Raw genomic sequence first — 25,071 nt, forward strand, 5'->3', positions numbered from 1 at the left:
AGATGTCATACAGAACAGATCAACATAATAAATTTACAGTATTCCATATGACAAAATGAGACATAAAGAGAGATGCAGGACAGACAGTAATGACAATAGCTTACAACAACATTAATTTAAGTAATAATATTATTATAATAAATACGGCCATTGTGGTCCAATATGTTGTAAGTATATGTTAATATATGATAGTATATATGTGACAATAATAATCATATGTGTATAATAACAATAGAAGTATGACTAATGATAACAGCAGCAGTAGGCAGCATCAGGCAGGACCACGGCAGCAGCACAACCACGTCACACAATCCAGGCACAGCTGCTATATGAGGTAACCTGCCAGACAGTGGAGCACAAAGGCTCTGGAGAAGAAGCAGAGTTAGTGACATGCAGTAGAGCCGAGTTAGCGAGATGCAGTAACAGGAACAGTATTATGAATACTGCTACTTTAAGAGCTGAAGCTAATGCTACTAAAATGTTAATATACTGAACAAAATCTTAAACACAACAATTTTGTTTTTGCTCCTGTTTTAACAGGTTTAAATTAAAGATCTACGACCACTTTTATGCACTGAATAGATGTATTTCTCTCAATTTTTGGTCACAGATTTGTCACATCTGTGTTAGAGAACATTTATTCTGTGGCATACCAAGATGCTGATTTAACAGCATCATTACTACACAGGTGTGCATTAGGATGGGACTATATGTGCAGCTATTGGCAGTGAACTGAATGTTCATTTCACTACCATAAGCCATCCCCAATGTTGTTTCTGTGAATTTGGCACAACATCCAACCGGCCTCACAATGGCAGACCATGTTTAACTACACCAGCTTAGGATTTCCAGATCCAGCGTTTTCACCTGCAAGACCGTCTGAAACTAGCCACCTGAACAGCTGATGCAACACTTGGTTTGCACATCCAAAGAATTTTGCAAAAACTATCAGAAATCGTCTCAGGGAAGCTCGTCTGCATGCTCATCATCGTCAACATCGTCATCATCGTCATCATCGTCTTGACCTGACAGTTGGTTGTCATTGTAACCAACTTGTGCACTTATGTGACATCTGTGGCATTGTGATGTGTGATCAAACTGCACATTTTAGAGCGGCCTTTTATTGTGACCATTACACCTGTGGTGTAATGCTGTTTAATGCGCATCTTGATATGCCACACCTGTCAGCTAGATGGATTATCTTGGAAACGGACAAGTGTTTACTGACACGGTTTTGAACACATTTGAGACCAAAATTTGAGAGAAATAGATTTATTAAGTGCACAAAAAGTCTTAGATCTTTAACCTTGACCTGTAAAAAATGGGAGCAAAAGCAATAATGTTGTGTTGAAAAATGTTTGCACAGTGGTACATCTCATCTCACAGCAGCAGTTGGAATGCAGGGCAAGCTAATTTCCCAGGATGTCAGTGTTCTCTCTAACAATGTGATAACATTAGCTTGACAGTCAGCACTGCCCTGCCTGGAAGCCTTAATTGCATCATTCATGCCCCCCCCCCCTCCCTCTCTCTCTCTCTCTCTCTCTCTCTCTCTCTCTCTCTGTGTCTGTGAACACACAGTCTCTTCCAGACATGCAGACACTAGCAGAAGATGGTCTGTCATCCCCTCCACTCGGTTCGCCTAACTTCCTGCAGCTGTCTAAAGAGTCTGCAGGAAGCACCAGCAGTAAGAACTCGTCCTGTGACACTGACGACTTTGTCCTGGTGCCTCACATCTCTACTGACAGTTGTAAGTGCCAACACACATACTTATATTGTTATATTGTCAGACACCCACGATAGTAGTTGAGAACAACAGGGCTAAGATCCTGTGGGCCTTCAAGTTCCAGAGTGACAAGCAGCTGCTAGCTAACCAACCAGACGTAGTGGTGGCTGACAAGGAGCAGAAGAGGGCAGTTGTGGTAGATGGGGCAATCCCAGCTGACAGTAACATCAGGAAGAAAGAGCATGAAAAGACTAAAAAGTAGTAGAGGCTGAAGGAACAACTAGAACAGATGTGGAAGGTGAGGTCCAAAGTGGTCCAAGTGGTAATCGGAACACTGGGGGCTGAGACCACCAAACTGGGAGACTGGCACCAGCAGATTCCAGATAAAACATCTTAGGTCTCTGTCCAGAGGAGTGCAGTCCTAGGGACAGCTAAGATACTGCACAGAACTCTCACACTCCCAGGCCTCTGGTAGAGGACACCATTGCCCTCTTCTGGTGTTTGTCAACCACCATTATGTCCAGTTGGTTAGCCAACAGCTGTTTGTCAGTCTGGGAGCTGAAGTCCCGCAGGATCTTAGCCCTGTTATTGTCAACCACCTTTGGTTGTGTGTCCCATTGGCATTTGGGTACTTCGAGCCCATACTGGGTACAAATGTTCCTGTACACTATCCCAGCCACTTGTTTGTGCCTCTCCATGTATGCTGATCCTGCTTGCATCTTACACCCTGCCACTATGTGCTGGACCGTCTCAGGGGCATCTTTGCACAGCCTGCACCTTGGGTCTGGTCTGCTGTGGTAGACCCTGGCCTCTATGGCCCTTGGGCTTAGGGCCTGTTCTTGTGCTGCGATGATTAGTGCCTCTGTGCTGTCAGTCCAGCATTCTCCGGCCACTGGTAGGTCTTCTTGATATCAGCCACTTCCTCTATCTGACAGTGCTCCTGGATTTTAGATGCTTCATCCTGAATAGTGGCTCTGATGCTAGTCTTTGGCTTCCTTCTTTCCGCTTAGTATATAGCCTCAGGGTGCTGGACATGGGGTGGAACCCTCCATGCATGGCGAGGAGCTTTCTTGTGTTGGTATCGGTGGCTTCTATCTCCTCTTTTGGCCAGCTTATGATCCCAGCTGGGTATCTGATGACTGGCACTATACATGTTGATGGCTTGGACCTTGTTCTGACCATTCAGTTGACTTTTGAGGACTTGCCTTACTCTCTGGAGGTATTTGGTTGTGGTCGACTTTCTTGTGGCCTCCTCATGATTTCCATTAGCCTGTTGGATCCCAAGTTACTTGTAGCTGTCCTGGATGTCTCTCCTGTGTTGCCGTCTGGTAGGTCAACTCCCTCAGTTCTGATCATCTTGCCTCACCTTGATACCATCCGGCCACACTTTCATTTATGTAGAGCAGATGGCTGATTGTTACCCCACTTCAGAATCGGTATCCATAGCCAATCTTCTTGATGATCTGACTGAGGGGATTCAGGCCTATGCAGAACAGCAGTGGTGACAGTGCACCCCCTTGATATATGCTGCATTTGATGTTGACTTGGGCAATCTGCTTTGAGTTGGCCTCTAGGGTCATCTTCCACATTCCAGTGGAGTTCTTTATGAAGGCTCTTAGTGTTCTGTTGATTTTATATAGTTCTAGACATTCTAGTATCCACGTGTGTGGCACTGAGTCATAGGCTTTCTTATGGTCAATCCAGGTGGTTCACAGGTTGGTCTTCCTGCTCTTGCAGTCTCTGGCGATTGCTCTGTCGACCAGTAGCTGGTGCTTGGCTCCTCTTATGTTACTGCTAATTCCTTTCTGTGCTTTGCTCATGTATTGGACCATATGCCTGGCTATGATGCCTGACAGGAGCTTCCATGTTGTGCAGAGACAGGTTATCTGTCTGTAGTTGGATGGGATGGTTCCCTTCTGGGGGTCTGTCATGATCAGGACTGTCACAGCCTGTGTCAAGAGCTGTTAGTCTTTGTTTGGCAGTTTCAAGTGCCTCAGGAATGGAGAGCTTGTTGTATTTCCCTGGTACCCCTTTATTCAACATGTTCCCTCTGTGTAGCTCTGCTAGTTGGCTAACTTCTCTCTGTGTTGCCTTTATCTTGGCCTCCAACCGTCTGGAGGGTATTGGTTCTTCTGTACTATGTCCATCTTAGATCCAAACATCTCCAGTACTCTAAATCAGCTTGTTGGTCTCAGTGATGGTCCTTGTAGGGATAGTATTAAGGGCAGCATTCACATCTAGCAGATCATCCAAAGGTACTTGGCAACTCAGGTTCGGGATTTGTCAGAGGCTCCAGGTTTCCAATTTGCTCATGATCTTCCTTCTCAGGTCAGCTGCTCTTACATTGAGGTTGTTTGTATCTACTGGGGCTTGGTACCCAATCTCAGATTGTAGGGGTGATGATGACATCCCCCCGCTGACCCGTCGTCCCGGCTCCCCCTTGCCATGGCATTGTTGAAGTATTTCATCGATCTCTAGTTGGAACACTGTGCTACCAGATGTTTCTTAGTTAGTGTAGATTGTGGGTTTCGAAGTATCCATGGGTCCCACATTCTCTGCATATATCCCTTCTCTCTGGGATTGCTGGTATAGAAGCATTCCATCATATCCGTGTTGTCCATGTATGTCTTGTTACAGTAAGCCATCATCAGATTGCCCTGGTTCCCTGGCAACTGACGCGGACCTTGTTAACCCGGGCAACGTCTGGGCTGGTATGAGTCTATCAGTATTGTAATCGCTCATATCTGAGGTAGTCAGGTATAGCATTATTTAAGGCTGTGCAATTAATTGTCTGGTGATAGGGATTACGATTTTGAGGTCAAACGATTTCAAAATTAATGAAATCGAGGGTAAATTGATTTTTGGTCACAGACACCTGGAGATGCTATTTTGTCTTCTGCGAAAGCCGCGCATGCGCAATACTGCCCCCTCCCCTCCCCTCCCCTCCCCTCCTCTCCTCTATTCACTCCACGAGCCAGTGAAATAGGTGAACTATGAATAATGCGAGGGGCAGGTGATCGCAAAAGATTTCAAAAACAGTGTGCGGAAAATGGCAGAGGGAGAGCGACAGAGGTTGGTCTGTGTCTGTGTGTGTACAGAAAGCAGAGGAGAATTGTAAACGCGCGACCATGTAGAGACAGAAATGACATGCCATCGTGTAAACAATTTAAGTCATCACGTGCGCCGCATAATCGTTTGCATAAACGTGATTTCAATTTTGACCCAATGATTTATGATTTTTATGATTTTTTCCATAATCGAGCAGCCCTAGCATTATTATATATGGCAAAAATGCCAGGGCCAACTTTTTGTTCCAGTCCACCCCTGCTTATACTAGTTCTATATATGTGTTATTCTATTTTTTTTTTTTTTCACTTCTCTGTTTATCTGCACATATTATTTCTGTCTTTGTGGTGCTACAACACCTGAATTTTCACAGTAAAGGCCAGACTGCTGGGAAGCACCCCAAAGCCAGTGGCAGGAGGTGGGGTGGTTATATATACTGTCTGAAGTACATGTGACCTGTAGACCCAGAAATGAATGACAGACATCTGGTCTTTGCAAGCACGCCGATGTCTTGAAACTGTACTCATTAGACACACTAAGCCATGGCTACCGCACACATGTAGTGAAGTGGCATTCACTACCTGCTGTTGATACCTACAGCACACATGTTCCCACACACTCACATAGCACATGTCACGAAATCCACAGCCAGTAGATTAGACAGCTGCTAACCATTTCATGCTGTAATTGTAGACATCAGTCCACAAACAGTAGGTACACACTGTTACCCTCTTGACTGTGAACCCTCATGCTCTGCACCTGCTGCAACACACACACACACACACACACACACACACACACACACACACCTGCTAGACCTCCAGTCAAACAATTAACAAAGTGCATAGCACTGGGAGTGTCAGTAAAGCCTGTTGCACCTTCATTATTCTTTTTGTTCCTTCTTTCTTTGTCCGTCCTCAGATGAACAGCCAATGGGAGCGTGCCGCCGGCTATCCAGTGAGTTCCTCATGTGTGGAGGGTGAGTACAATGCTGTCCACCAGATATAGATTTGGATAATACACAGAAATACAAAGGTTTATTACAGTCATCTCACATACCGTACTTAACAAACTGCATGACTTATAATTAATCCAATGCTTAAAGCTATAAACACAGAAATGAAGTTCTAGAAAGAGAAATTAAAACCTATACAGGAACCCTTATTCAATGGGAGGCATTACTGCTTTGACAATAAATGTAAAAGGAATTAAAGCAGTTCGATATTTTGTGAAATATTCGCTTACTTACTGAGAGTTTGTCAGTTGGCTTAGCATAAAGTCTGGAAACAAGAAAACAGTTTGGCTTTGTCCAAAGGAAACAAACTTATCTTAAATGTTCTTATTAACACTAGGGGTGCACGATAACTATCGGGCCGATAATTATTGGGCTGATAACAGGAAATTATTACGTCATTCCGATAAGTCCGATATCATGACGAATAGCCCCGATAACATATATAATCAATCAATCAATTCAATCAATTTTATTTATAAAGCCCAATATCACAAATCACAATTTGCCTCACAGGGCTTTACAGCATACGACATCCCTCTGTCCTTATGACCCTTACAGCGGATAAGGAAAAACTCCCCAAAAAAACCCTTTAACAGGGAAAAAAACGGTAGAAACCTCAGGAAGAGCAACTGAGGAGGAATCCCTCTTCCAGGACGGACAGACGTGAAATAGATGTCGTACAGAACAGATCAGCATAATAAATTAACAGTAATCCGTATGACACAATGAAACAGAGAGACATTATTGAAAGTAATAATATTATAGTTATAGTTCTGGCTACTGTGGTACAATATGTTGAAAGTATGTATTAATATCTGGCAGTATACATGTGTGACAATAGTCATATGTGTATAATAACAGTAGAAGTATGACTAATGACTAATGATGGCAGCAGCAGCAGGAGGCATCTGGCAGGACCACGGCAGCAGCACAACCACACACGTCACGCTGTCCAGGCACCGCTGCGATATGAGTTAATCTGAGAGACAGTGGAGCACAAAGGCTCTGGAGAAGAAGCCGAGTTAGTGACATCCAGAATGGCCGAGTTAGCAAGATGCAGTAATAGAATACGAGAGAGAGAAGGAGAGAAGGTGCCCAATCAGAAGGCTACCTCCGGCAGACTAGGCCTAAGTCAGCCTAACTAGGGGCTGGTACAGGGCAAGCCTGAGCCAGCCCTAACTAGCTTATAAGATTATAAGCCTAACTAATAAGCTTTATCAAAGAGGAAAATCTTAAGTCTAATCTTAAATGTGGAGACGGTGTCTGCCTCCCGGACCGTAACAGGAAGATGATTCCACAGGAGAGGAGCCTGATAGCTGAAGGCTCTAGCTCCTGATCTACTTTTGGAGACTTTAGGGACCACGAGTAACCCTGCGTTCTCAGAGCGCAATGTTCTGGTGGGATAATATGGCACTATGAGCTCACTAAGATATGATGGAGCTTGACCATTTAGAGCTTTATAAGTTAACAGTAGGATTTTAAATTCAATTCTGGATTTTACAGGGAGCCAGTGCAGAGAAGCTAAAACAGGAGAAATATGATCTCATTTCTTAGTTCCTGTTAGTACACGTGCTGCTGCATTCTGAATTAGCTGGAGAGTTTTTAAGGACTTACTAGAGCTACCTGATAATAGAGAGTTACAGTAATCCAGCCTAGAGGTAACAAAAGCGTGGACCAATTTTTCTGCATCTTTTCGGGTCAGGATAGGCCTAATTTTCGCAATATTACGCAGATGAAAAAATGCAGTCCGTGAGGTTTGTTTTAAATGAGAATTAAAAGACAAATCTTGATCAAATATTGCTCCGAGGTTTCTTACGGTAGTGCTAGAGGCCAGAGCAGTGCCATCTAGAGAAACTATGTCATCAGATAAAGAGTCTCTGAGTTGTTTGGGGCCAAGAACAGTATCATCCGCATAACAATGGAAATTTACAGAGTGATTTCTAATGATGTTACCTAAAGGAAGCATATATTGAATAAATAGGATTGGTCCAAGCACAGAACCTTGTGGAACTCCAAAACAAACTTTGGTACGTAAGGATGATTCATTATGAACGCCAACAAACTGAAAACGATCAGATAAATAAGATTTAAACCAGCTTAGTGCAGAACCTTTTAGGCCAATTAAGTGATCCAGTCTCTGCAGTAGAATTTGATGGTCAATTGTGTCAAACGCTGCACTAAGATCTAATAAAACAAGTACAGAGACAAGTCCTTTGTCTGAAGCAATCAGAAGGTCATTTGTAATTTTAACTAGTGCTGTCTCAGTGCTATGATGCACTCTAAATCCTGACTGAAATTCCTCAAATAAATTATTATCATGGAGAAAATCACACAGCTGGTCTGCGACTACTTTCTCAAGGATCTTTGACATAAAGGGAAGATTAGATATTGGTCTATAGTTGGCTAACACCTCTGGATCCAGGGTGGGCTTTTTTAGTAGAGGTTTAATTACAGCTACCTTAAAAGACTGTGGTATATAACCTGTTAATAAGGATATATTGATCATATCTAATATATGAGTGTTAACTAAAGGAAAGACCTCCTTAAGTAGCCTAGTTGGGATGGGGTCTAAGAGACACGTTGATGATTTAGATGAAGAAATCACTGCGGTCAGTTCTTGAAGAGAAATTGGGGAGAAGCAATCTAAATATATATTAGGTCTTAGAGCTGTGTTTGAGGTTAGATAGGTACTATCTGAGGACAGGAGGTCATGAATTTTGCCTCTAATAGTTAGAATTTTGTCATTAAAAAAGCTCATAAAATCATTACTGCTAAGGGCTAAAGGAATACAAGGCTCAATAGAGCTTTGACTCTCAGTCAGCCTGGCTACAGTGCTGAAAAGAAACCTGGGGTTGTTCTTGTTTTCTTCTATTAATGCTGAGTAATAGTTTGCTCTGGCATTGCGGAGGCCCCTCTTATAATTTTGTCAGCACGGCAGTGCCCCGCTCCCACTATGAGACCTGAATGGCCTGCAGTGAATGCTGCGTTCAAGTGACGTCAGCATAATCAGAAAAACTCTTTCTGACTGGGAAAATTCAAGAATACCCCCTCATGTCGGAAAACAACTGTTAACTCGGTCATAATTTCACACAGACGCACACACTCTCTCTCTTTCACACACACACACACACACACACACACACACACAGATGTGCACACTCTCTCTCACACTTTGCACGGTATACTGCTAAATTATTGCCGGCGCTGCTGCTCCTTCAAAACATTTTTGCAAATGCACCACCACTCTGAGACATCTGTGCACTTGCACAGTGCAGCAGCCAGTATAGTGAGGAGAGCAGCGGTGTGGGGAGTGGGGGAAGGCTCCTATTAGGGATGCACCGAATATATTCAGCCGAATATTGCAAAAAAACACACATTCGGTATTCGGTGGAATAAGTGAAAAGCAAGGCCGAATAATAGCGGCATGTTTTGATAACGCAATCAAACAGCGTGCGGTGACGGACAGAGTAAAATGTTGGCAGTGTGGCGATAAACAGTAACGGCGAATCCCGCCGGTTGTGGGTTGAACGGGGGTCACAGACACGGACAGGAATACGTATTCCTGTCAAATACGGCGGCACATTATAACGGCTTACCGGCGAAGAAGTCCGGCTCCAGGTGAATAACTTGTTGTCATGACTGCCCAAAAGTACCTGAACAGCTGAGCCATGGCGGCACACAGTATGTGGCGTATCAGAGAAGAAACTTTAGGGACTGTTCGTTACTTTTTAAGGGACTTGTCAGGGGAGGAGGGTGGCTAGTTGATTTTTATTTCATTTATTTATTTTATTTTGATCCCCCCAAATGTTAATCACTTATGGATGCTGTTTTTGAAGTATGAATAAGTCAATAAGTAATTTATTCCTTTGAAATATCATTGATGTATTATAGAAAATTGATTTATCTCTTTATAAATGACAAAAGGCACATCTGCCTCATTTTTGCTGTGGTATAGTGATACTACTCAGAACTGTGATACTGTCACTGGTATCGTACCGTGGGTCCCAATTTTGGTACCGTGACAACCCTATCTCAAACACACAGACTCTCTGTCTCTGTCTCTGTCTCTGTCTGTCTGTCTCTCTCTCTCTCTCTCTCTCTCCTAATATGAGATAAAAGAACAACTGAATCTCATTTACCTTTGTGAAAAGGTATTCATTTGAATGGAACCATAAGCCAAAATTCTTTAAACTTATTTTTTTGTTACTATGGAATGTACTTTTTCAGTTTGTTTACATAGACAAGTCTAACTTGTTCAGTGCAATCATTTTCTATATATATATTTATTTTTTTTGAACTTCTGGAATGAACTTTTTCAGTTTGTAATCCTGATGCTTGTATTTGCATCAGTTCAAGGGGCCTTTATTTTTATATCAGTAAGTAATGCACCTTATTTAAATTGATGTTCATTTGAGATATCAAATAGTTTTTTTGTTTGATATCTTTTCGAAAATGTTTGAGATGCTTGCCAATAGTTTTTCATTGGAAAAAATAAATATCTCTTCATTTAAAGAGTCAAAACTGTTTTGGTTTTGTTCATAGTATTGATGTCATGATCTTATATATATACAGTACAGGCCAAAAGTTTGGACACACCTTCTCATTCAATGTGTTTTCTTTATTTTCATGACTATTTACATTGTAGATTCTCACTGAAGGCATCAAAACTATGAATGAACACATGTGGAGTTATGTACTTAACAAAAAAAGGTGAAATAACTGAAAACATGTTTTATATTCTAGTTTCTTCAAAATAGCCACCCTTTGCTCTGATTACTGCTTTGCACACTCTTGGCATTCTCTCGACTAGCTTCAAGAGGTAGTCACCTGAAATGGTTTTCCAACAGTCTTGAAGGAGTTCCCAGAGGTGTTTAGCACTTGTTGGCCCCTTTGCCTTCACTCTGCGGTCCAGCTCACCCCAAACCATCTGGATTGGGTTCAGGTCCGGTGACTGTGGAGGCCAGGTCATCTGCCGCAGCACTCCATCACTCTCCTTCTTGGTCAAATAGCCCTTACACAGCCTGGAGGTGTGTTTGGGGTCATTGTCCTGTTGAAAAATAAATGATCGTCCAACTAAACGCAAACCGGATGGGATGGCATGTCGCTGCAGGATGCTGTGGTAGCCATGCTGGTTCAGTGTGCCTTCAATTTTGAATAAATCCCCAACAGTGTCACCAGCAAAACACCCCCACACCATCACACCTCCTCCTCCATGCTTCACAGTGGGAACCAGGCATGTGGAATCCATCCGTTCACCTTTTCTGCGTCTCACAAAGACACGGCGGTTGGAACCAAAGATCTCAAATTTGGACTCATCAGACCAAAGCACAGATTTCCACTGGTCTAATGTCCATTCCTTGTGTTTCTTGGCCCAAACAAATCTCTTCTGCTTGTTGCCTCTCCTTAGCAGTGGTTTCCTAGCAGCTATTTGACCATGAAGGCCTGATTGGCGCAGTCTCCTCTTAACAGTTGTTCTAGAGATGGGTCTGCTGCTAGAACTCTGTGTGGCATTCATCTGGTCTCTGATCTGAGCTGCTGTTAACTTGCCATTTCTGAGGCTGGTGACTCGGATGAACTTATCCTCAGAAGCAGAGGTGACTCTTGGTCTTCCTTTCCTGGGTTGGTCCTCATGTGTGCCAGTTTCATTGTAGCGCTTGATGGTTTCTGCGACTCCACTTGGGGACACATTTAAAGTTTTTGCAATTTTCCAGACTGACTGACCTTCATTTCTTAAAGTAATGATGGCCACTCGTTTTTCTTTAGTTAGCTGATTGGTTCTTGCCATAATATGAATTTTAACAGTTGTCCAATAGGGCTGTCGGCTGTGTATTAACCTGACTTCTGCACAACACAACTGATGGTCCCAACCCCATTGATAAAGCAAGAAATTCCACTAATTAACCCTGATAAGGCACACCTGTGAAGTGGAAACCATTTCAGGTGACTACCTCTTGAAGCTCATGGAGAGAATGCCAAGAGTGTGCAAAGCAGTAATCAGAGCAAAGGGTGGCTATTTTGAAGAAACTAGAATATAAAACATGTTTTCAGTTATTTCCCCTTTTTTTGTTAAGTACATAACTCCACATGTGTTCATTCATAGTTTTGATGCCTTCAGTGAGAATCTACAATGTAAATAGTCATGAAAATAAAGAAAACGCATTGAATGAGAAGGTGTGTCCAAACTTTTGGCCTGTACTGTATATATATATATATATATATATATATATGTGTGTATATATGTACATATATAATGTGTGTATATATATATATATGTATGTATATATATATATATATATATATATATATATATATATATATATATATAATGTATGTGTGTGTGTTATCGGTTATCGGTATCGGCCTTTAGGAGATGAAAGTTATCGGTATCGGTTTAAAAGAAAAGTTATCGTGCATCCCTAATAGCAATTGTTTTTGAACAATAATAACCCCACTCAATACATTAAAACCTAAAATTTCCAGAAGCAGGCTAAACTATTTACTTAGTAGATTTTAGTAGAAAAAATGTAAGCATTTGTTAGAAAAGTCAATCAATTAAATGTGGGACACATGGCCTTTAAAATGAAAGGTTCAGTATGGAGCAGAGAGAACAAAAAATAATTTGTCAATCTATGAACAATCTGTTAAAAGTAAATGTTATTTTTGACATTTCTTTTCATTACACCACAAACTTTGATTATAATGCCAACTGAACATAGCACACAACTGTCACACACATGCACAAGGAAGTGGAGGAGACAGTGACAACATTCTGAGTTTTACAAGCAGCATCTGTCTTCCTAAAATCTGTGGAAAATCTATGGAGTTCTGATAGCACAGATTTCATATGAGCCTGCTAATCAGACACAGTTCATAGAGTATGAGCTTGATGTCGACAAGAGTCAGAGTAAAAAATAGACTGTCCAGTGGGAGTGTGACATGATGCTGAGTCATTTAATTTCACATGCAGCCTTGAATTTAAGTGTACCTGTGTGAGGTAATTTCATCTATTTTTCATGTGTTTTTATGTCAACGAGGCATCCTTTGTTTCTTCCTTTCACTATTTCTGGCTCTCAGACCACCAGCAAAACAACCTCCACTCAGCTTTACACCACATATCACTCACACTCACTGTCCATTTGTCATGACTGAATTGCTCTGCCCACCTCCTAGTCTCTACATGATTAGTGAGATATGAATCAGACATAGAGCCAAACAAGGTGGTGTTGTTCTAAATAAAGCACCTGACCCACCAAGGACTGTGGGATAAGAATAGACTTGCATACTCACCAACACACAACAAACTGAGTGTTATTAATGTGCTTCAGCTGTGTATTCAAAGATCAAAACATGCTCACATGCACTGCAAACACATTCTGCTCCCAAAGTGAAGGCAGTTACTGACCTCTTCAGCTTTAAAAATAGTTAGTAGAATTTATTACTAATACTCACCATACTCAATAAACACACCTCATGTCCAGCAGTTATTTCCTGCTGTTTTATGTTCTGCTCATTTAACATTTTTGAACTGTCACTAGCTATATTTCATCAGACACAAATTGTTTCTTCTTTCTCCAACTAAATTGGTCTTAAATTTAGTATCAGGTCAAAAAGGCTGCTATTATTCCAGATTTTTCTTATTGCCAACAAGTCCAATGAAAGGACTGAAACTATCAATGTGAAGGTACATTTCTCAATATAATCGGACTTCCCCACTCTGTCCTTGGCCTTCAGCCTCATGCCCATTGGTTCTTACTGAAGATGTAAATCCTGGAGGGCAATAGGGCAACTATGATGTCTCTTTATACTGCCTTTGCTTTTTACACAGAACCAAACAACAGCGGCATCATGCCGCTCCAGTGTGTGATTTTAGACAGCATGCCGGCATCACGACATCAAGAGGCGTGACAGGCGTGATATGTAATACAACAGTGTTGGCCTCGAGTGTGACATATAACAGATGGATCGGTAGCGCTCTCTAAACTATAACAATGGCATTAACATCGCAATAACAAACATTTACGGTCCCTGTTACATGACTGCTGATCTCGTCCTCTGCTTGGAGGGTAAGGAGCTCCTGGACCTCAATATTTCATCATTTATGGACATTTTCAGCTGCTGTTCTTTTTCTTTGACTTTGCTGTCAGCTACTTTATAAATCTCCCGTGGTGGGTCGCACACATAACACGTCATCAAAACGCCTCACCCGTGCCACCCATGAAGTCGTCCTGCTAGCTGTCCCGTTAATAGAGACATCGTTTCTGCGCTGTTACTACCTCTGATGCTGCCTTAAAGTTGAGACAACTTTTTCCCCCCATTCCATGGGGAGACAGAATGGTGAACGGTGAGGGGGCATAACAGTGTGAAAGTCCCACCTTCAAGAGGTAGTAGCCCCTTTTACACTGCATCTCCAAGATGCTGTTCACGCCATTATGGTGTCTAGCTGTTCTGTATAATAGGTACAATTGTGGACTGGGGGGGCAAAGTGGTCTCACCTTAGAATCAGCATCGGAAGTAGTAACAGTATCGAAATTATGTCTTTATAAACGGGACAGCCAGTAGGACAGGATCATGGATGACATGGGTGTGACATTTTGATGACGTGTTAAGTGTGTGACCCATCGTGGGAGATCTGAAAAGTAGCCTGTAGCAGTTAGCAGCCAACTTAAACATAAGAACAGCGGCTGAAACTGTCTGCAAATTGTGAAAACAATGAGGTCCGGGAGCTCTTTACCCTCTGAGCACAGGACAAGATCAGCCGTCATATGACAGAAATGGTAAATAATTGTTTTGCCATGTTATTGTTAACAAAGTGCTGCTGACACATCTGTTGTATGTCACACTAAGGGCAGACGCTGTTGTCTTAAACATCATGTCTGTCACGCCTCTTTGATTTTGCGGTGCCGGCATGCTGTCCAAAATCCCACACTGGAACAACATGATGCCGCCATTGTTCAGTTATGTGTAAAAATGCAAAGGCATTATAAAGAAGAGATTTCATAGTGTCCTTAAAGTGTGATCACTGTGTAAAAGGGGCTATTGTTTTTGATCTTCCCCTCTTCCTTTGTTAATAACCTGCAGTCAGACACTGCTTTATAGTTCCTCTATCTCCCTTCTGTCCTGTTTGCATATGTAAACAGCCTTAAGCTAAACTGTTCTCTTTCCTCTCTGTTCCCTTTGTCATTGCACTCACTCTTTTTTTTTTGTCTCTCTTGCTGTTCTGTCTCATCGTCCTCTGGCTGATCATGCTGACATCTTTACTCACTCCCTCTGCTGACCTTTTACAGTCTCTCCATAGCAATATCTGTTTTCTGCTTGCCTAATTAGTTGACAATTGAAACGGGAAGAACCAGGCTTTTCTTCACTACAGGAGGTGTCCCTTGCAATTTAGTAGCATCAGCCCCACTATTAAAGAGCTTCTGTATCACAGCCTTGTTTATCCTCTGAGCCCTGTTTGTCCTATATTGATTGGAGTTGAGGAAGAGGATAGATGGAGGGCAGTGTGTGCTTGGGGAGTTGGAGAGAAAATAAGATGTCTGGAGCAAGATGATCATTGTTAATAAAGCAAGAAATTGGTGGATGGACAAACAAGGTAATGTGAGGAAATGGGGAAGATGAATGAGGAGTATCAGAAGTGACAAATTATAAAAAAGAAAGAGGCTGGAACTCTTTAGCTACTTGGTAGAAAACAGGTCAGTGGAGTGGCAACTGACTTAAGTTCAAGTCTCTGTCCTTAAAAAAGCACCTGTTCACTGACCTATAAATTCTTTATCTCTCTTTTTAACAAGGAAGCAACAGAGCACAGCATTCTTCTCCATCCTAAACCTTGGCTGGGATCAATAAAGCTTTTAGCAACCAGGAGAAAAATAGAAACCCTCTATCATGGGATACTGTATCATATGTCTTCTTGATCTGTGTTTAGTGTGTGGAGAAGGACAGCATGTGACCATGTTTATATTTTTGATTTGAAGGAATAAACAAAGCGACTCCTCTCTGGCTCTTTGTCTGGACTAGTCTTTGCCTCACGTGTCCTCCTCCTCTCTCCCTTGTAGACCCTCCCAGGCTTTTACATCATTACATAATACTGGTTTCCAACTGGTGCCACTCTCTAATGGCCATTTTCTTCACTCCTCCTCTTTTTTTGCATTCTACACGTAAGTAAAGGTCCTCTGCGGGTGACTCGGTCATGACTCAATGTTTGAGAACATTCTGTCTCTTCTGGAATAACAAAAGAATGCAAATGAGCTGTGCCTCTCTGCACTTCCCCTTCTGTGTCTGCTGAACACAGAAAACGTCCCTTGCACGTGCTATTAGCTGCCCCTGCCTCTAGCCCTGCCCCCAGCAGCATGAGCTTTAAGTTGATTGGTGCTGCCTTTGTGTTTACATGGAGGCCCCCCCCCTTTTTTCCACTGCCCTCATGATCGGCCGGGCTAAACTTAACTTCCTCAACCTCCTTTTACACAGCAAGTGATCAAAGAACATGAAGCCATAGAGGCAAACTTCCTACATTTTACTCTTGTCCTTCTTTATGTTTTATTTATTACATAAGCAGTAGCTGGAGTTTTAAGTTATTATGGGTGTTGACACCCCTGAAGATGCCCTGCAGATATGGAAGCAGAAGCACTTTCGTGCGGACTGGCTAACTGCCTTCATCTCCCCATTCTGTCCCTCCAGGCAGCTGCAGCCTATCCCCGGACAGACCCCGATGGTATCCCCACGGGCTGAGACCACCCCAATCCCTGTTCCTACCCAGATCCGTAACTACCAGCGCATCAAGCAAAATCTGTCTAGCAGCCCGACAACCACGCTGTACAGCTCCCCCAGGTAAGAACAGTTTGTGCTCTTAGTGCTGGATAGTTCTGACTTAACTTTTATTATATATACCTGTTTAGTGATTAGTAATGAAACGGAATGGGCACTTATTTGTTGACCTTATGTCGTGTTACTAATATTATTCTCAACACTTGGGAGTGAACTTTCTGACTAGGTAATGAAAGCCCAGGCTGTTATTTCATCAGCCAAGTTTCACTGAAATTACATCAGATACAGTACATACCTGCCAGAGTTGGTGGCTCCTCACCCTGTTGCTGGGAGGGTTTGTTGGTGGTTTTATGTAAAGATAAAGCAGATGGGAGGGCAGAGGAAGAAAGAAGAGTGGCACCTTGTTACACAGGAAAATTAGTTCTGTTGCGCCTGTTACCAGTCTATTGTCTGAAACAGAGAATACTAGGGCTACTGTAGGCTTTAATCAGCTGTAAATGTGTTCATTATTTAAAGGTTGTATTGTGTTGGCGTCTGTGTGGGCTTGTGTTTGTCTGGTAATTTAATTGTTTTATCATTAAATTCCTCCTGTGGTGATTGTAGCCATGGAAATAAGGATTTGCATAATGTTTCTGGAGTAGCAGCTCGTTTAATAGAGGATTGAGTCCTAATACCTGGATATGAGTTAATTTTAGCACTGCTGGTTCCACTGTCTCAGAGTCAATGTGTTTTTGGTTAGATGCCTGAAATAAAGTCTGTGGTCAACATAAGCTAAAGAGACTTTAATGTTTTATTCTATGACATAAAATATGACAGTAAATCCCCCTCTGTGAATTTTAAATCTTTATGTGCTTTAAAAAAGGGGGTTGCTAACAAGTGGCAAAATGAGACTATGGAACATGCTGAGCATGTCTTTACTGCCTAGTAGTGGTAGGGATGTTAAACCATGGGGGCTGTAAACGCATAATCATCCACAGTGAGATGTTAGATGAAGAGCTGCAGACAACAGGCTTCATTAATTATTTTGATTAGTTCAGTGTTGATTGAGACAAAGCATTTTCGTCATGGCTCTGAAACCGGAATGAATTCTATGTATATGTTATGAGTGTTTGTGTTTTCTAGGTCTGCCACTGTGAGGCGCTCCAACACTAGTCCTATGGGGTTTCCCAAGGTGGGCTCGGGGTCCCCCAGCTCTGCAGATATCCCTCAGCCAGTAGGCAGACGTCTCTCCACTGGCAGCTCCCGTCCCTACTCCCCTTCACCTCTTGGTAAGGGCATGTCTAGACATCTTTTTAATAACACCTTCCAGACATGCAGTAAACATGTCCAGCAGCTCACAATGAAAATAACTTTGTTTGCAGTGGGCACTATCCCTGAGCAGCTGGGTCACTGCTGCTGTCACCTGCAGAACCATGAGCCTCGCAGCCGCAGCTCCTCGGGAGGTCAGTTCACAGGCAAAACTTCAGCTGTCCCTACATAGCCCGGTGACTGGGTTAACCCACAGCAAACTGTGCCAACTTGTTCACTTAGATAAGATTTAAGTTTTATGGTCCTGTAGGTGAATGTGGGTTGTTGAAACAGCAAATGGTTTAAGGTATTAAAGCATAGACAATTAATGTCAAAGCTGGAGTGCATATGGATGCAAAGCGTAGGTTATAGTTTGCAAAAGAAGTTAAACTGAACAGGACACAAATCCATATAGCCCCTTGCCAAAAAGCCAGTACAGAAATACCACACAGTATAATATGATATGCATTGGCATTTACAATAGTCAGTATTAGCATTAACTGCAGTTAGTTGTTTTGATTCTCTCTTGTGTGTCATGACTTTATCATTGACAAAGCACATGAGTCATAAGGAGTCAAGGTTTTTCTAAAAGTGTCTGACGCTGCTGTTATATTAAGACTAGAAATGTCTTAGATCTTCTTGGCTGTTTGTGTCAAGAGGTTTGCGATCATAGTGACCATTTTATTAAAAGATGGGTAGTGTACTGTCGGTAGAGTCTTGTCTTTTGTACTGTAGCTGGTTGGGTAGAAACTGTGATGGAGCAAAGCTCATAAAAGTTTTTTCTCCCATATAGAGAGAGGGTTAGAGCTGAAGACTGCCTTAAGCTGAGAGACAAATGAGACACGCAAGCCCTTTTTACACTGCCTGTTCAAGGCGAAGTATCACGCTGTTATGCCGCCTCGCTGTTCTGTATTAAAGATACAATTGTGAAATGAGGGGATGGATAGGTCTGGCCTCTGTAGCAACAGCACCAAAACGATGTCTGTATAAATACGACAGCCAGCAGGACGGCAGCACATATGTGATGTTTTGACAACGTGTTATGCATGCAAGCCACCGCGGGAGATTTAAAAAGTAGCTGCCAGCTGTTAGCAGCTAACTCAAAAAAAAAGAACAACTGAAAATATTTGTAAATTGGGAAAACGGTGAGGTCTAGGAGGGTCTTACCCTCTGAGCAGAGCACAAGATCAGCCGCCATATAACAGGGTAGGTAAATGATTATTACTGACATGTTATGCCATTGTTATTGTTTATAAGGTGCTGCTGACGTGTGTGTTGTATATCGCACGAGAGGCTGACACTGTTGTGTTACACGTCATGCTTGTCACTTTTTTTTTTTTTTAAGATATTTTTTTGGGCAGTTTTAGCCTTTATTTGATAGGACAGACAAGTGTGAAAGGGGAGAGAGAGAGGGAGTGACATGCAGCAAAGGGCCACAGGCTGGAGTCGAACCCGGGCCGCTGCGACAACAGCCTTGTACATGGGGCGCCTGCTCTACCACTAAGCCACCAATGCCCCACGCTTGTCACTTTTGACTATGTGATGCCAGCATGCTATCTAAAATCACACACTGGAGCAGTATAATGCCGCTGTCGTTTGGTTCTGGGTAAAAATGCAAAGGCAGCATAAAGAGGGGACTTTTTAGTGGTCCTATAGGGCGATGTCTATATAAAAAGGGCTGAAGTTATGTCTCCTCTGACTTGCCAGAGAGAATGCACAAAGATACACTGCCCTTGATTGATCTGAATGGATATTACACAAGTTGCTTGTCATACCGCTGTATATGACATGGCTCATCAACTTGAACTGAACTCTTATCAAGCCCCTCTACGTTTTCAAGGTTCCCCTGTCCCATCCTCTCAACTCCTGGGGGCTCGGCTTCAGAGTGCCCCCACCCTGACTGAGGTCTACCAGACCAGGCAGAAACTCCATAAGCAGTTGTCAGACCCTGTTCAGCCCTCCTCCTCCTCCTCCTCCTCCTCCTGCAGTCATTCCCCTCAGCTCGGGCGGCCAGTAAACCTTGGCTCCTCCCCCACCAAGCTCCTGGGCTCCTCCCCCCGCACATCTGACTGGCTGCAGAAGTCCCCACTGCCCACCATCATTGGCTCCCCGACAAAGGTGAAGTGAAGATATTAAGCGTGCAGATACCAAATAAACTTAAATATCAGTTGTTAAAATTTCCCTGTTATTTGTTTTTTTTCCATTCAGGCCATTTCGGCGCCATTCAAGATCCCTAAAACACAGGCGTCCTGTAACCTGATGGCACTGGCTGATAGCCCTGTGCCAACCAAGACATTGGCAGATGCCCGGGATATCTGTGCCCACCACTGCAGCCCATACCTCACCGGACGCCCAGCTGCCCCTGAGGCCAGCAGGACCTTCGGCAGGTAGGACTCACTGAAAGGAACACATCCTCTGTCTGTTCTCTTTACTTGCCCAGATCTACAGTCTCCCATTACTTTTGTTTTGCACCCATCTCAGCTTCCACCTCAACTGTCACACTGATAAATGAATGTCCATTGATAGCTATTAGGTCTGGTCCAGTCATTGTGCTTCATTACCATTATGATGGACATGATGCTATTCAGTATACATATACTATTTATTGTACAGTTGATAAGTAAGATATCACTTATCAATCTGATTGAAATCTAATGTTAAACTTTGGACTAGATACAGGAGTTCCTGGAAATGTCTTTTTATTTACCTACTTGCTTCTTTATCTATTTTGTCGGTTTACATGGAGTGTTTTAGTTTCACACTGGTTCAGTTTTGTTTCACGTGCATTTCTTTAAAGACACGTCTAGATCTAACAGTGACTGCTTCTAAATGGTTGTACTTCCCCAACATAAAGATCAGAGAGATTTGCAGAAAAGAACAGTTTTAATTTCCAGGTTGTAATCAGTTGAGACCTGTGATACGTCACCCATGTCATGTATTTACATGTTTTTCAAGGAACAGGCGCTAGGACTTTGTATAACTTTGATCCCCCTCTGTCTAGCCCATATCATGTGACGTCATTTTGTCTATTGTTTAACAACGTGCTGACGTTATCCGTGGTTTCCCATTAGGTCTGTTAGTACAGGTCGTCTATCTGAGCAGCCAATCAGAATCACTCTGGGTGGACAGGCCTATCAGGGCAGCACTGACAGCTTGAATGCAGAGCGACCCATGGACACAGGTATGGGTGCACTGCTGCACACTCAATGGACAGTTACTACAGGTTTTCTTGGTTCAAGCATTTAGTCAATATGAAATTACTAATGTCTCGTCTGTGTTCTTACATTTAAAAAGATCTGTATAAGGGTCAAAGACGAATAAGGATTTGAAAATTGAAAATAAATCAAATTGGCTAAAAATGCCAATTTAGGCACTTTCTATCTTTATTAGAGTGTTCTGTATATAACTCAACAAAAATAATTCATTTTAAAAATGCAGTTAACATTTTTCAGTCAATCATATGGATAATTCCATGGAAAATGTCCTTCCTGGGTAACGGGAATGAAATTGAAAATTAATTAAAATGTCTACCATTGTTGGCATATAAAAGTTTATAGATAACAATAGTTAGAGCTCAACAAACAATTACTGCTCAGAAGACAACATTTTCATCACAATTAATGTAATATATTTGGATATTTATACTGAAATGGGTTCATTAGTTGCTGTTGATCACACAGTATTCCATGCCAAAAAGAGAAAAAAAGATGGAAAATGTCTTAAAATGTTTTATAGTAAAGGTAAAAGGGTTGTTATTGTATCCTCAACTCAAGAAACATGATTGAGTAATGTAACATGAAAATCTGGGTTAAATTACTTGACTGTGTCATTGTTACCTGGAATGACATACTGCAAGATTTCAAAGTAATTATCATTAAAGGCTGTCTCAGGAATATCATTTTTTCAACAAACATACATAATACAAAGAGACTGACAGCTGTTAAAGATCTGAAAAGATGTTTTTTAATCTTTCATTTCATGCAACAGTGTAACTCATATATCAAGTAATGCAATGATGTTCCCGGGTCAAATTGACCCGGTGGATATTTAACCATCTGAAAGTAGTTTAAAACTAGAAAAGCACTCAGAGAGTGCAGACCTCCGCCAAGTAGGTGATATTCCCTCCCCCTCTGCATCAGATTTTGCAGCCTGCATCACAATTATGTTTCTTTGCATCACTATCATTATTAGGTTATATATGCCTTCACCATGGAGACACTGTGGTGTATTTACTTCGTTTTTAAACTTCGTTTTGTCTTTTTTCCAACACAGAACATTAATTTCAACTTTAGAATTTAACAATATTTAGCAAGCAGAACAAGACGTGCTTTCTGGCCACCAGATGGCGCTATTTTCACCGTCTTAATTGCTGCTGAGGCTGTCAGACCATAGACGTTATTTATTATTTTATCCACTTTGCTTCAACCGATCACCACCAAAATTTTATCATCTGTTCCTTGTCCCATTATCCACCTTTCCTGCAAATTTCGTCAAAATTCGTATTTAACTTTTTTGAGTTATTTTGCAGACAAACAAACAAACAAACAAACAGACAAACAGAACAACGCCGGCGGAAACATAACCTCCTTGGCGGAGGTAAATATATTTTTCTCTATAAACATTATCGTTAGCTCAATTGACATTAATGTAATCATTATTTAATGTAATCAAGTGTTTCACCCCTTACAGATCATGGTTTACTTATGAGAATTCACTCGTTTTTCATTAAAAAATAACTTTCAAACTGATTTCTTTTAGTACACTGGCAAAAATGAGGCATTCAATATTCTATCTGGACATTTTTTGATATGAATGTTTCTCTTGGAGTTAATGGTATGAAAATTCATCGTCATGATCAGAGTTGATCTCAAGATCATCTTCATTTTCAGACAATTCCTCCTCAACTTCACTATCCTGATCAATGATGTTCCAGAGCCTCCTGGGCTGTCAGTCTCTTCTCTTGTGTCTCGATTTGCAAGAAATGTGATATTTTTACCCTTCCTCCATTATCACTGTCGTGTCAGTAGTCATTTTCATTTACATGTTCATTACACTAATCAAGTCCAGCAGAAACAGTTTCATGCTCCAAAACTCAATAAAAACATGTTTTCTGTGTTCTTAAACATTGAAATGGGTCAATTTGACCCACAACATAACAGGAGGATTAACTAAAACATCTAAGCCTTTTGCAATGTGTGTAAACCTATTTTGATATTTTTTTCCTTTTTACTGATCTGCCTTCACTAAATCACAATACCTTGCTCTCTTTTCCTCAAGATACTCAGCCCTAGCTTGTGGATCAGCATTCTTCCTAGTCTCTGCCTCTCTTTATCAGACAGTGGCATCTGGAAGAACAAAACTTACCCTGAAACATCAAAACTGTACTAAAACCTTATTAAAAACATAAATATTAGATTATAGCATTATTATTGGTTCATTTTTGGACTATAAATTCACAAAAATCTATGATAATGGCCTGTGTTCATTGAATCAGATAAGTTCAAGATAAATAACAGAAAATGCCATAAAAGTTAAAAAAAATACATAATATTGTTATTAATATAATATAACAATATCAAGTCAATGCCTAAAAAGCTACAGATACTAATACAAATCTGCATTGGTAAACATATCCACTCTTGATAACAGAGGACATGTCCTGGGTAACAGAAGATCTTTGTTATCCAGGGAGGATATATCGTTATCCAGGAAGGACAAAAAAACAATTTTCCCTTTATAATCAGGCTTTAACTAGGCCTACTGTGGAAAACTATAACTTAAACTTCAACGCATCAGTGTAATATTTCACATGAAATAGGTGGTTTTTAAATATATAAACATCATAAATGTTTTATTAGCGTTATCCAGAAAGACACATGATTTGAGGACATATCGCACCAGTGACCAAAAAGGTCAAAATATCAACATTTTAAGAGAGACTTTTTGACCTTGTAATGTGTTTTGGGGGTCCTTCAGAATCTTCTGGCTGATACAACAGTCTGTCACATGACTATCCAGATCCAAATATGGTAATATATAGCCACTATAGTCTGTTACCCAGGAAGGACATTATGGAAATCCAAATATGGAGACAAAAGTATTTCTTGCGTTAAAATGTAAATAAGCTTAGCATTATTACTATATTTGCATATGTCATTGCAAACATTAACACAATTATGCCCCAGTAGATAATTAATCCTTTTATTAAGATTTCTGACATTTTTTGCATATTTTTGTACTTAGATTTAAGCGGGGACGTTACCCAGGAAGGACAATTTGGTACTTTTGAGCTCAATAGCTCCTTAAATTTTCATTTCTTATAGTGAATACTCATATGAGTAAGTAAAGAGGGGAGAGTTGAGAAACATAATGTAGTGTTTTGAAATATTTATATATTTTTAACATTATAAATATGCTTTGGACACCAGAATTGACATGCCACATCTTTGACCCATAAACATAATGTCTGAATGAAACTGCTTCGTGATACAGTGTATTTAATGCTTTTTCATGCCTCCGCACCAGCAATAGCCGTGTTTTCGGGTTGTCCATCCGTCTGTCACAATTTTGTGAACACGATATCTCAAGAACGCCTCAAGAGAATTTCTACAAATTTGGCTCAAACGTCCACTTGGACTCAAGAATGAACTGATCAGAATTTGGTGGTCGAAGCAGGTCAAGGTCGCTGTGACCTCAAAAAAATTTGTTTTTGGCTATAACTTAAGAATTCATACACTAATTAGGACAAAATTTCACACAAATATCTAATAGCATAAAATGATGAAGTGATTACAATTTATATCCAAAAGGTCAAAGATCAGCTTCACTGTGACATCATTATGTTCTGAATAAAACACTTTTCTTGCTATTATTCAGTGCTGTAATGCAGGAACAGAAAGGGAGACTGAATTGATGTGTGTGAAGCATCCATGTTTTCACAGAACTGAACTGCAAGGCTGTAATTCTAGTTTTATTATTATTATTATTATTATTATTATTATTGTTATTATCATTATTGAAGCTTAATTTAAACTTCATCTTCATTTAAGAATTAAAACAGTCAAATGGCTTCTTCCAAAGCCCCTGCAGGTCCCAGTGGCCATGTTCCCGGTGGGTCAGCAAGTCCCCGTACAGTCCTTTTCACTGTGGGTTCACCACCAAACAGCAGCACTCCTCCTACGTGCAGCCATCTGGGCACACGACCACGCACCACCTCAGGTGA

General features: G+C 41.3%; 1 protein-coding gene across 2 annotated transcripts in view; it reads left to right on the top strand.

Annotated features, from left to right (window-relative positions):
• The window catches only part of ulk2 (unc-51 like autophagy activating kinase 2), a 114,680-nt gene that overhangs the window by 73,806 nt on the left and 15,803 nt on the right, over positions 1-25,071 (top strand). For both annotated transcript variants that reach the window (XM_078166867.1, XM_078166868.1), the window contains 9 exons: positions 1,579-1,747; positions 5,711-5,768; positions 16,476-16,625; positions 17,685-17,830; positions 17,924-18,004; positions 19,690-19,967; positions 20,058-20,236; positions 20,921-21,030; positions 24,930-25,067. In XM_078166867.1, the coding sequence (XP_078022993.1) occupies positions 1,579-1,747; positions 5,711-5,768; positions 16,476-16,625; positions 17,685-17,830; positions 17,924-18,004; positions 19,690-19,967; positions 20,058-20,236; positions 20,921-21,030; positions 24,930-25,067 (1,309 nt within the window). The remainder of the gene's footprint in view (positions 1-1,578; positions 1,748-5,710; positions 5,769-16,475; positions 16,626-17,684; positions 17,831-17,923; positions 18,005-19,689; positions 19,968-20,057; positions 20,237-20,920; positions 21,031-24,929; positions 25,068-25,071) is intronic.

This window comes from Epinephelus lanceolatus, chromosome 4, assembly GCF_041903045.1.
Source record: "Epinephelus lanceolatus isolate andai-2023 chromosome 4, ASM4190304v1, whole genome shotgun sequence".
Lineage (NCBI taxonomy): Eukaryota > Metazoa > Chordata > Actinopteri > Perciformes > Serranidae > Epinephelus > Epinephelus lanceolatus.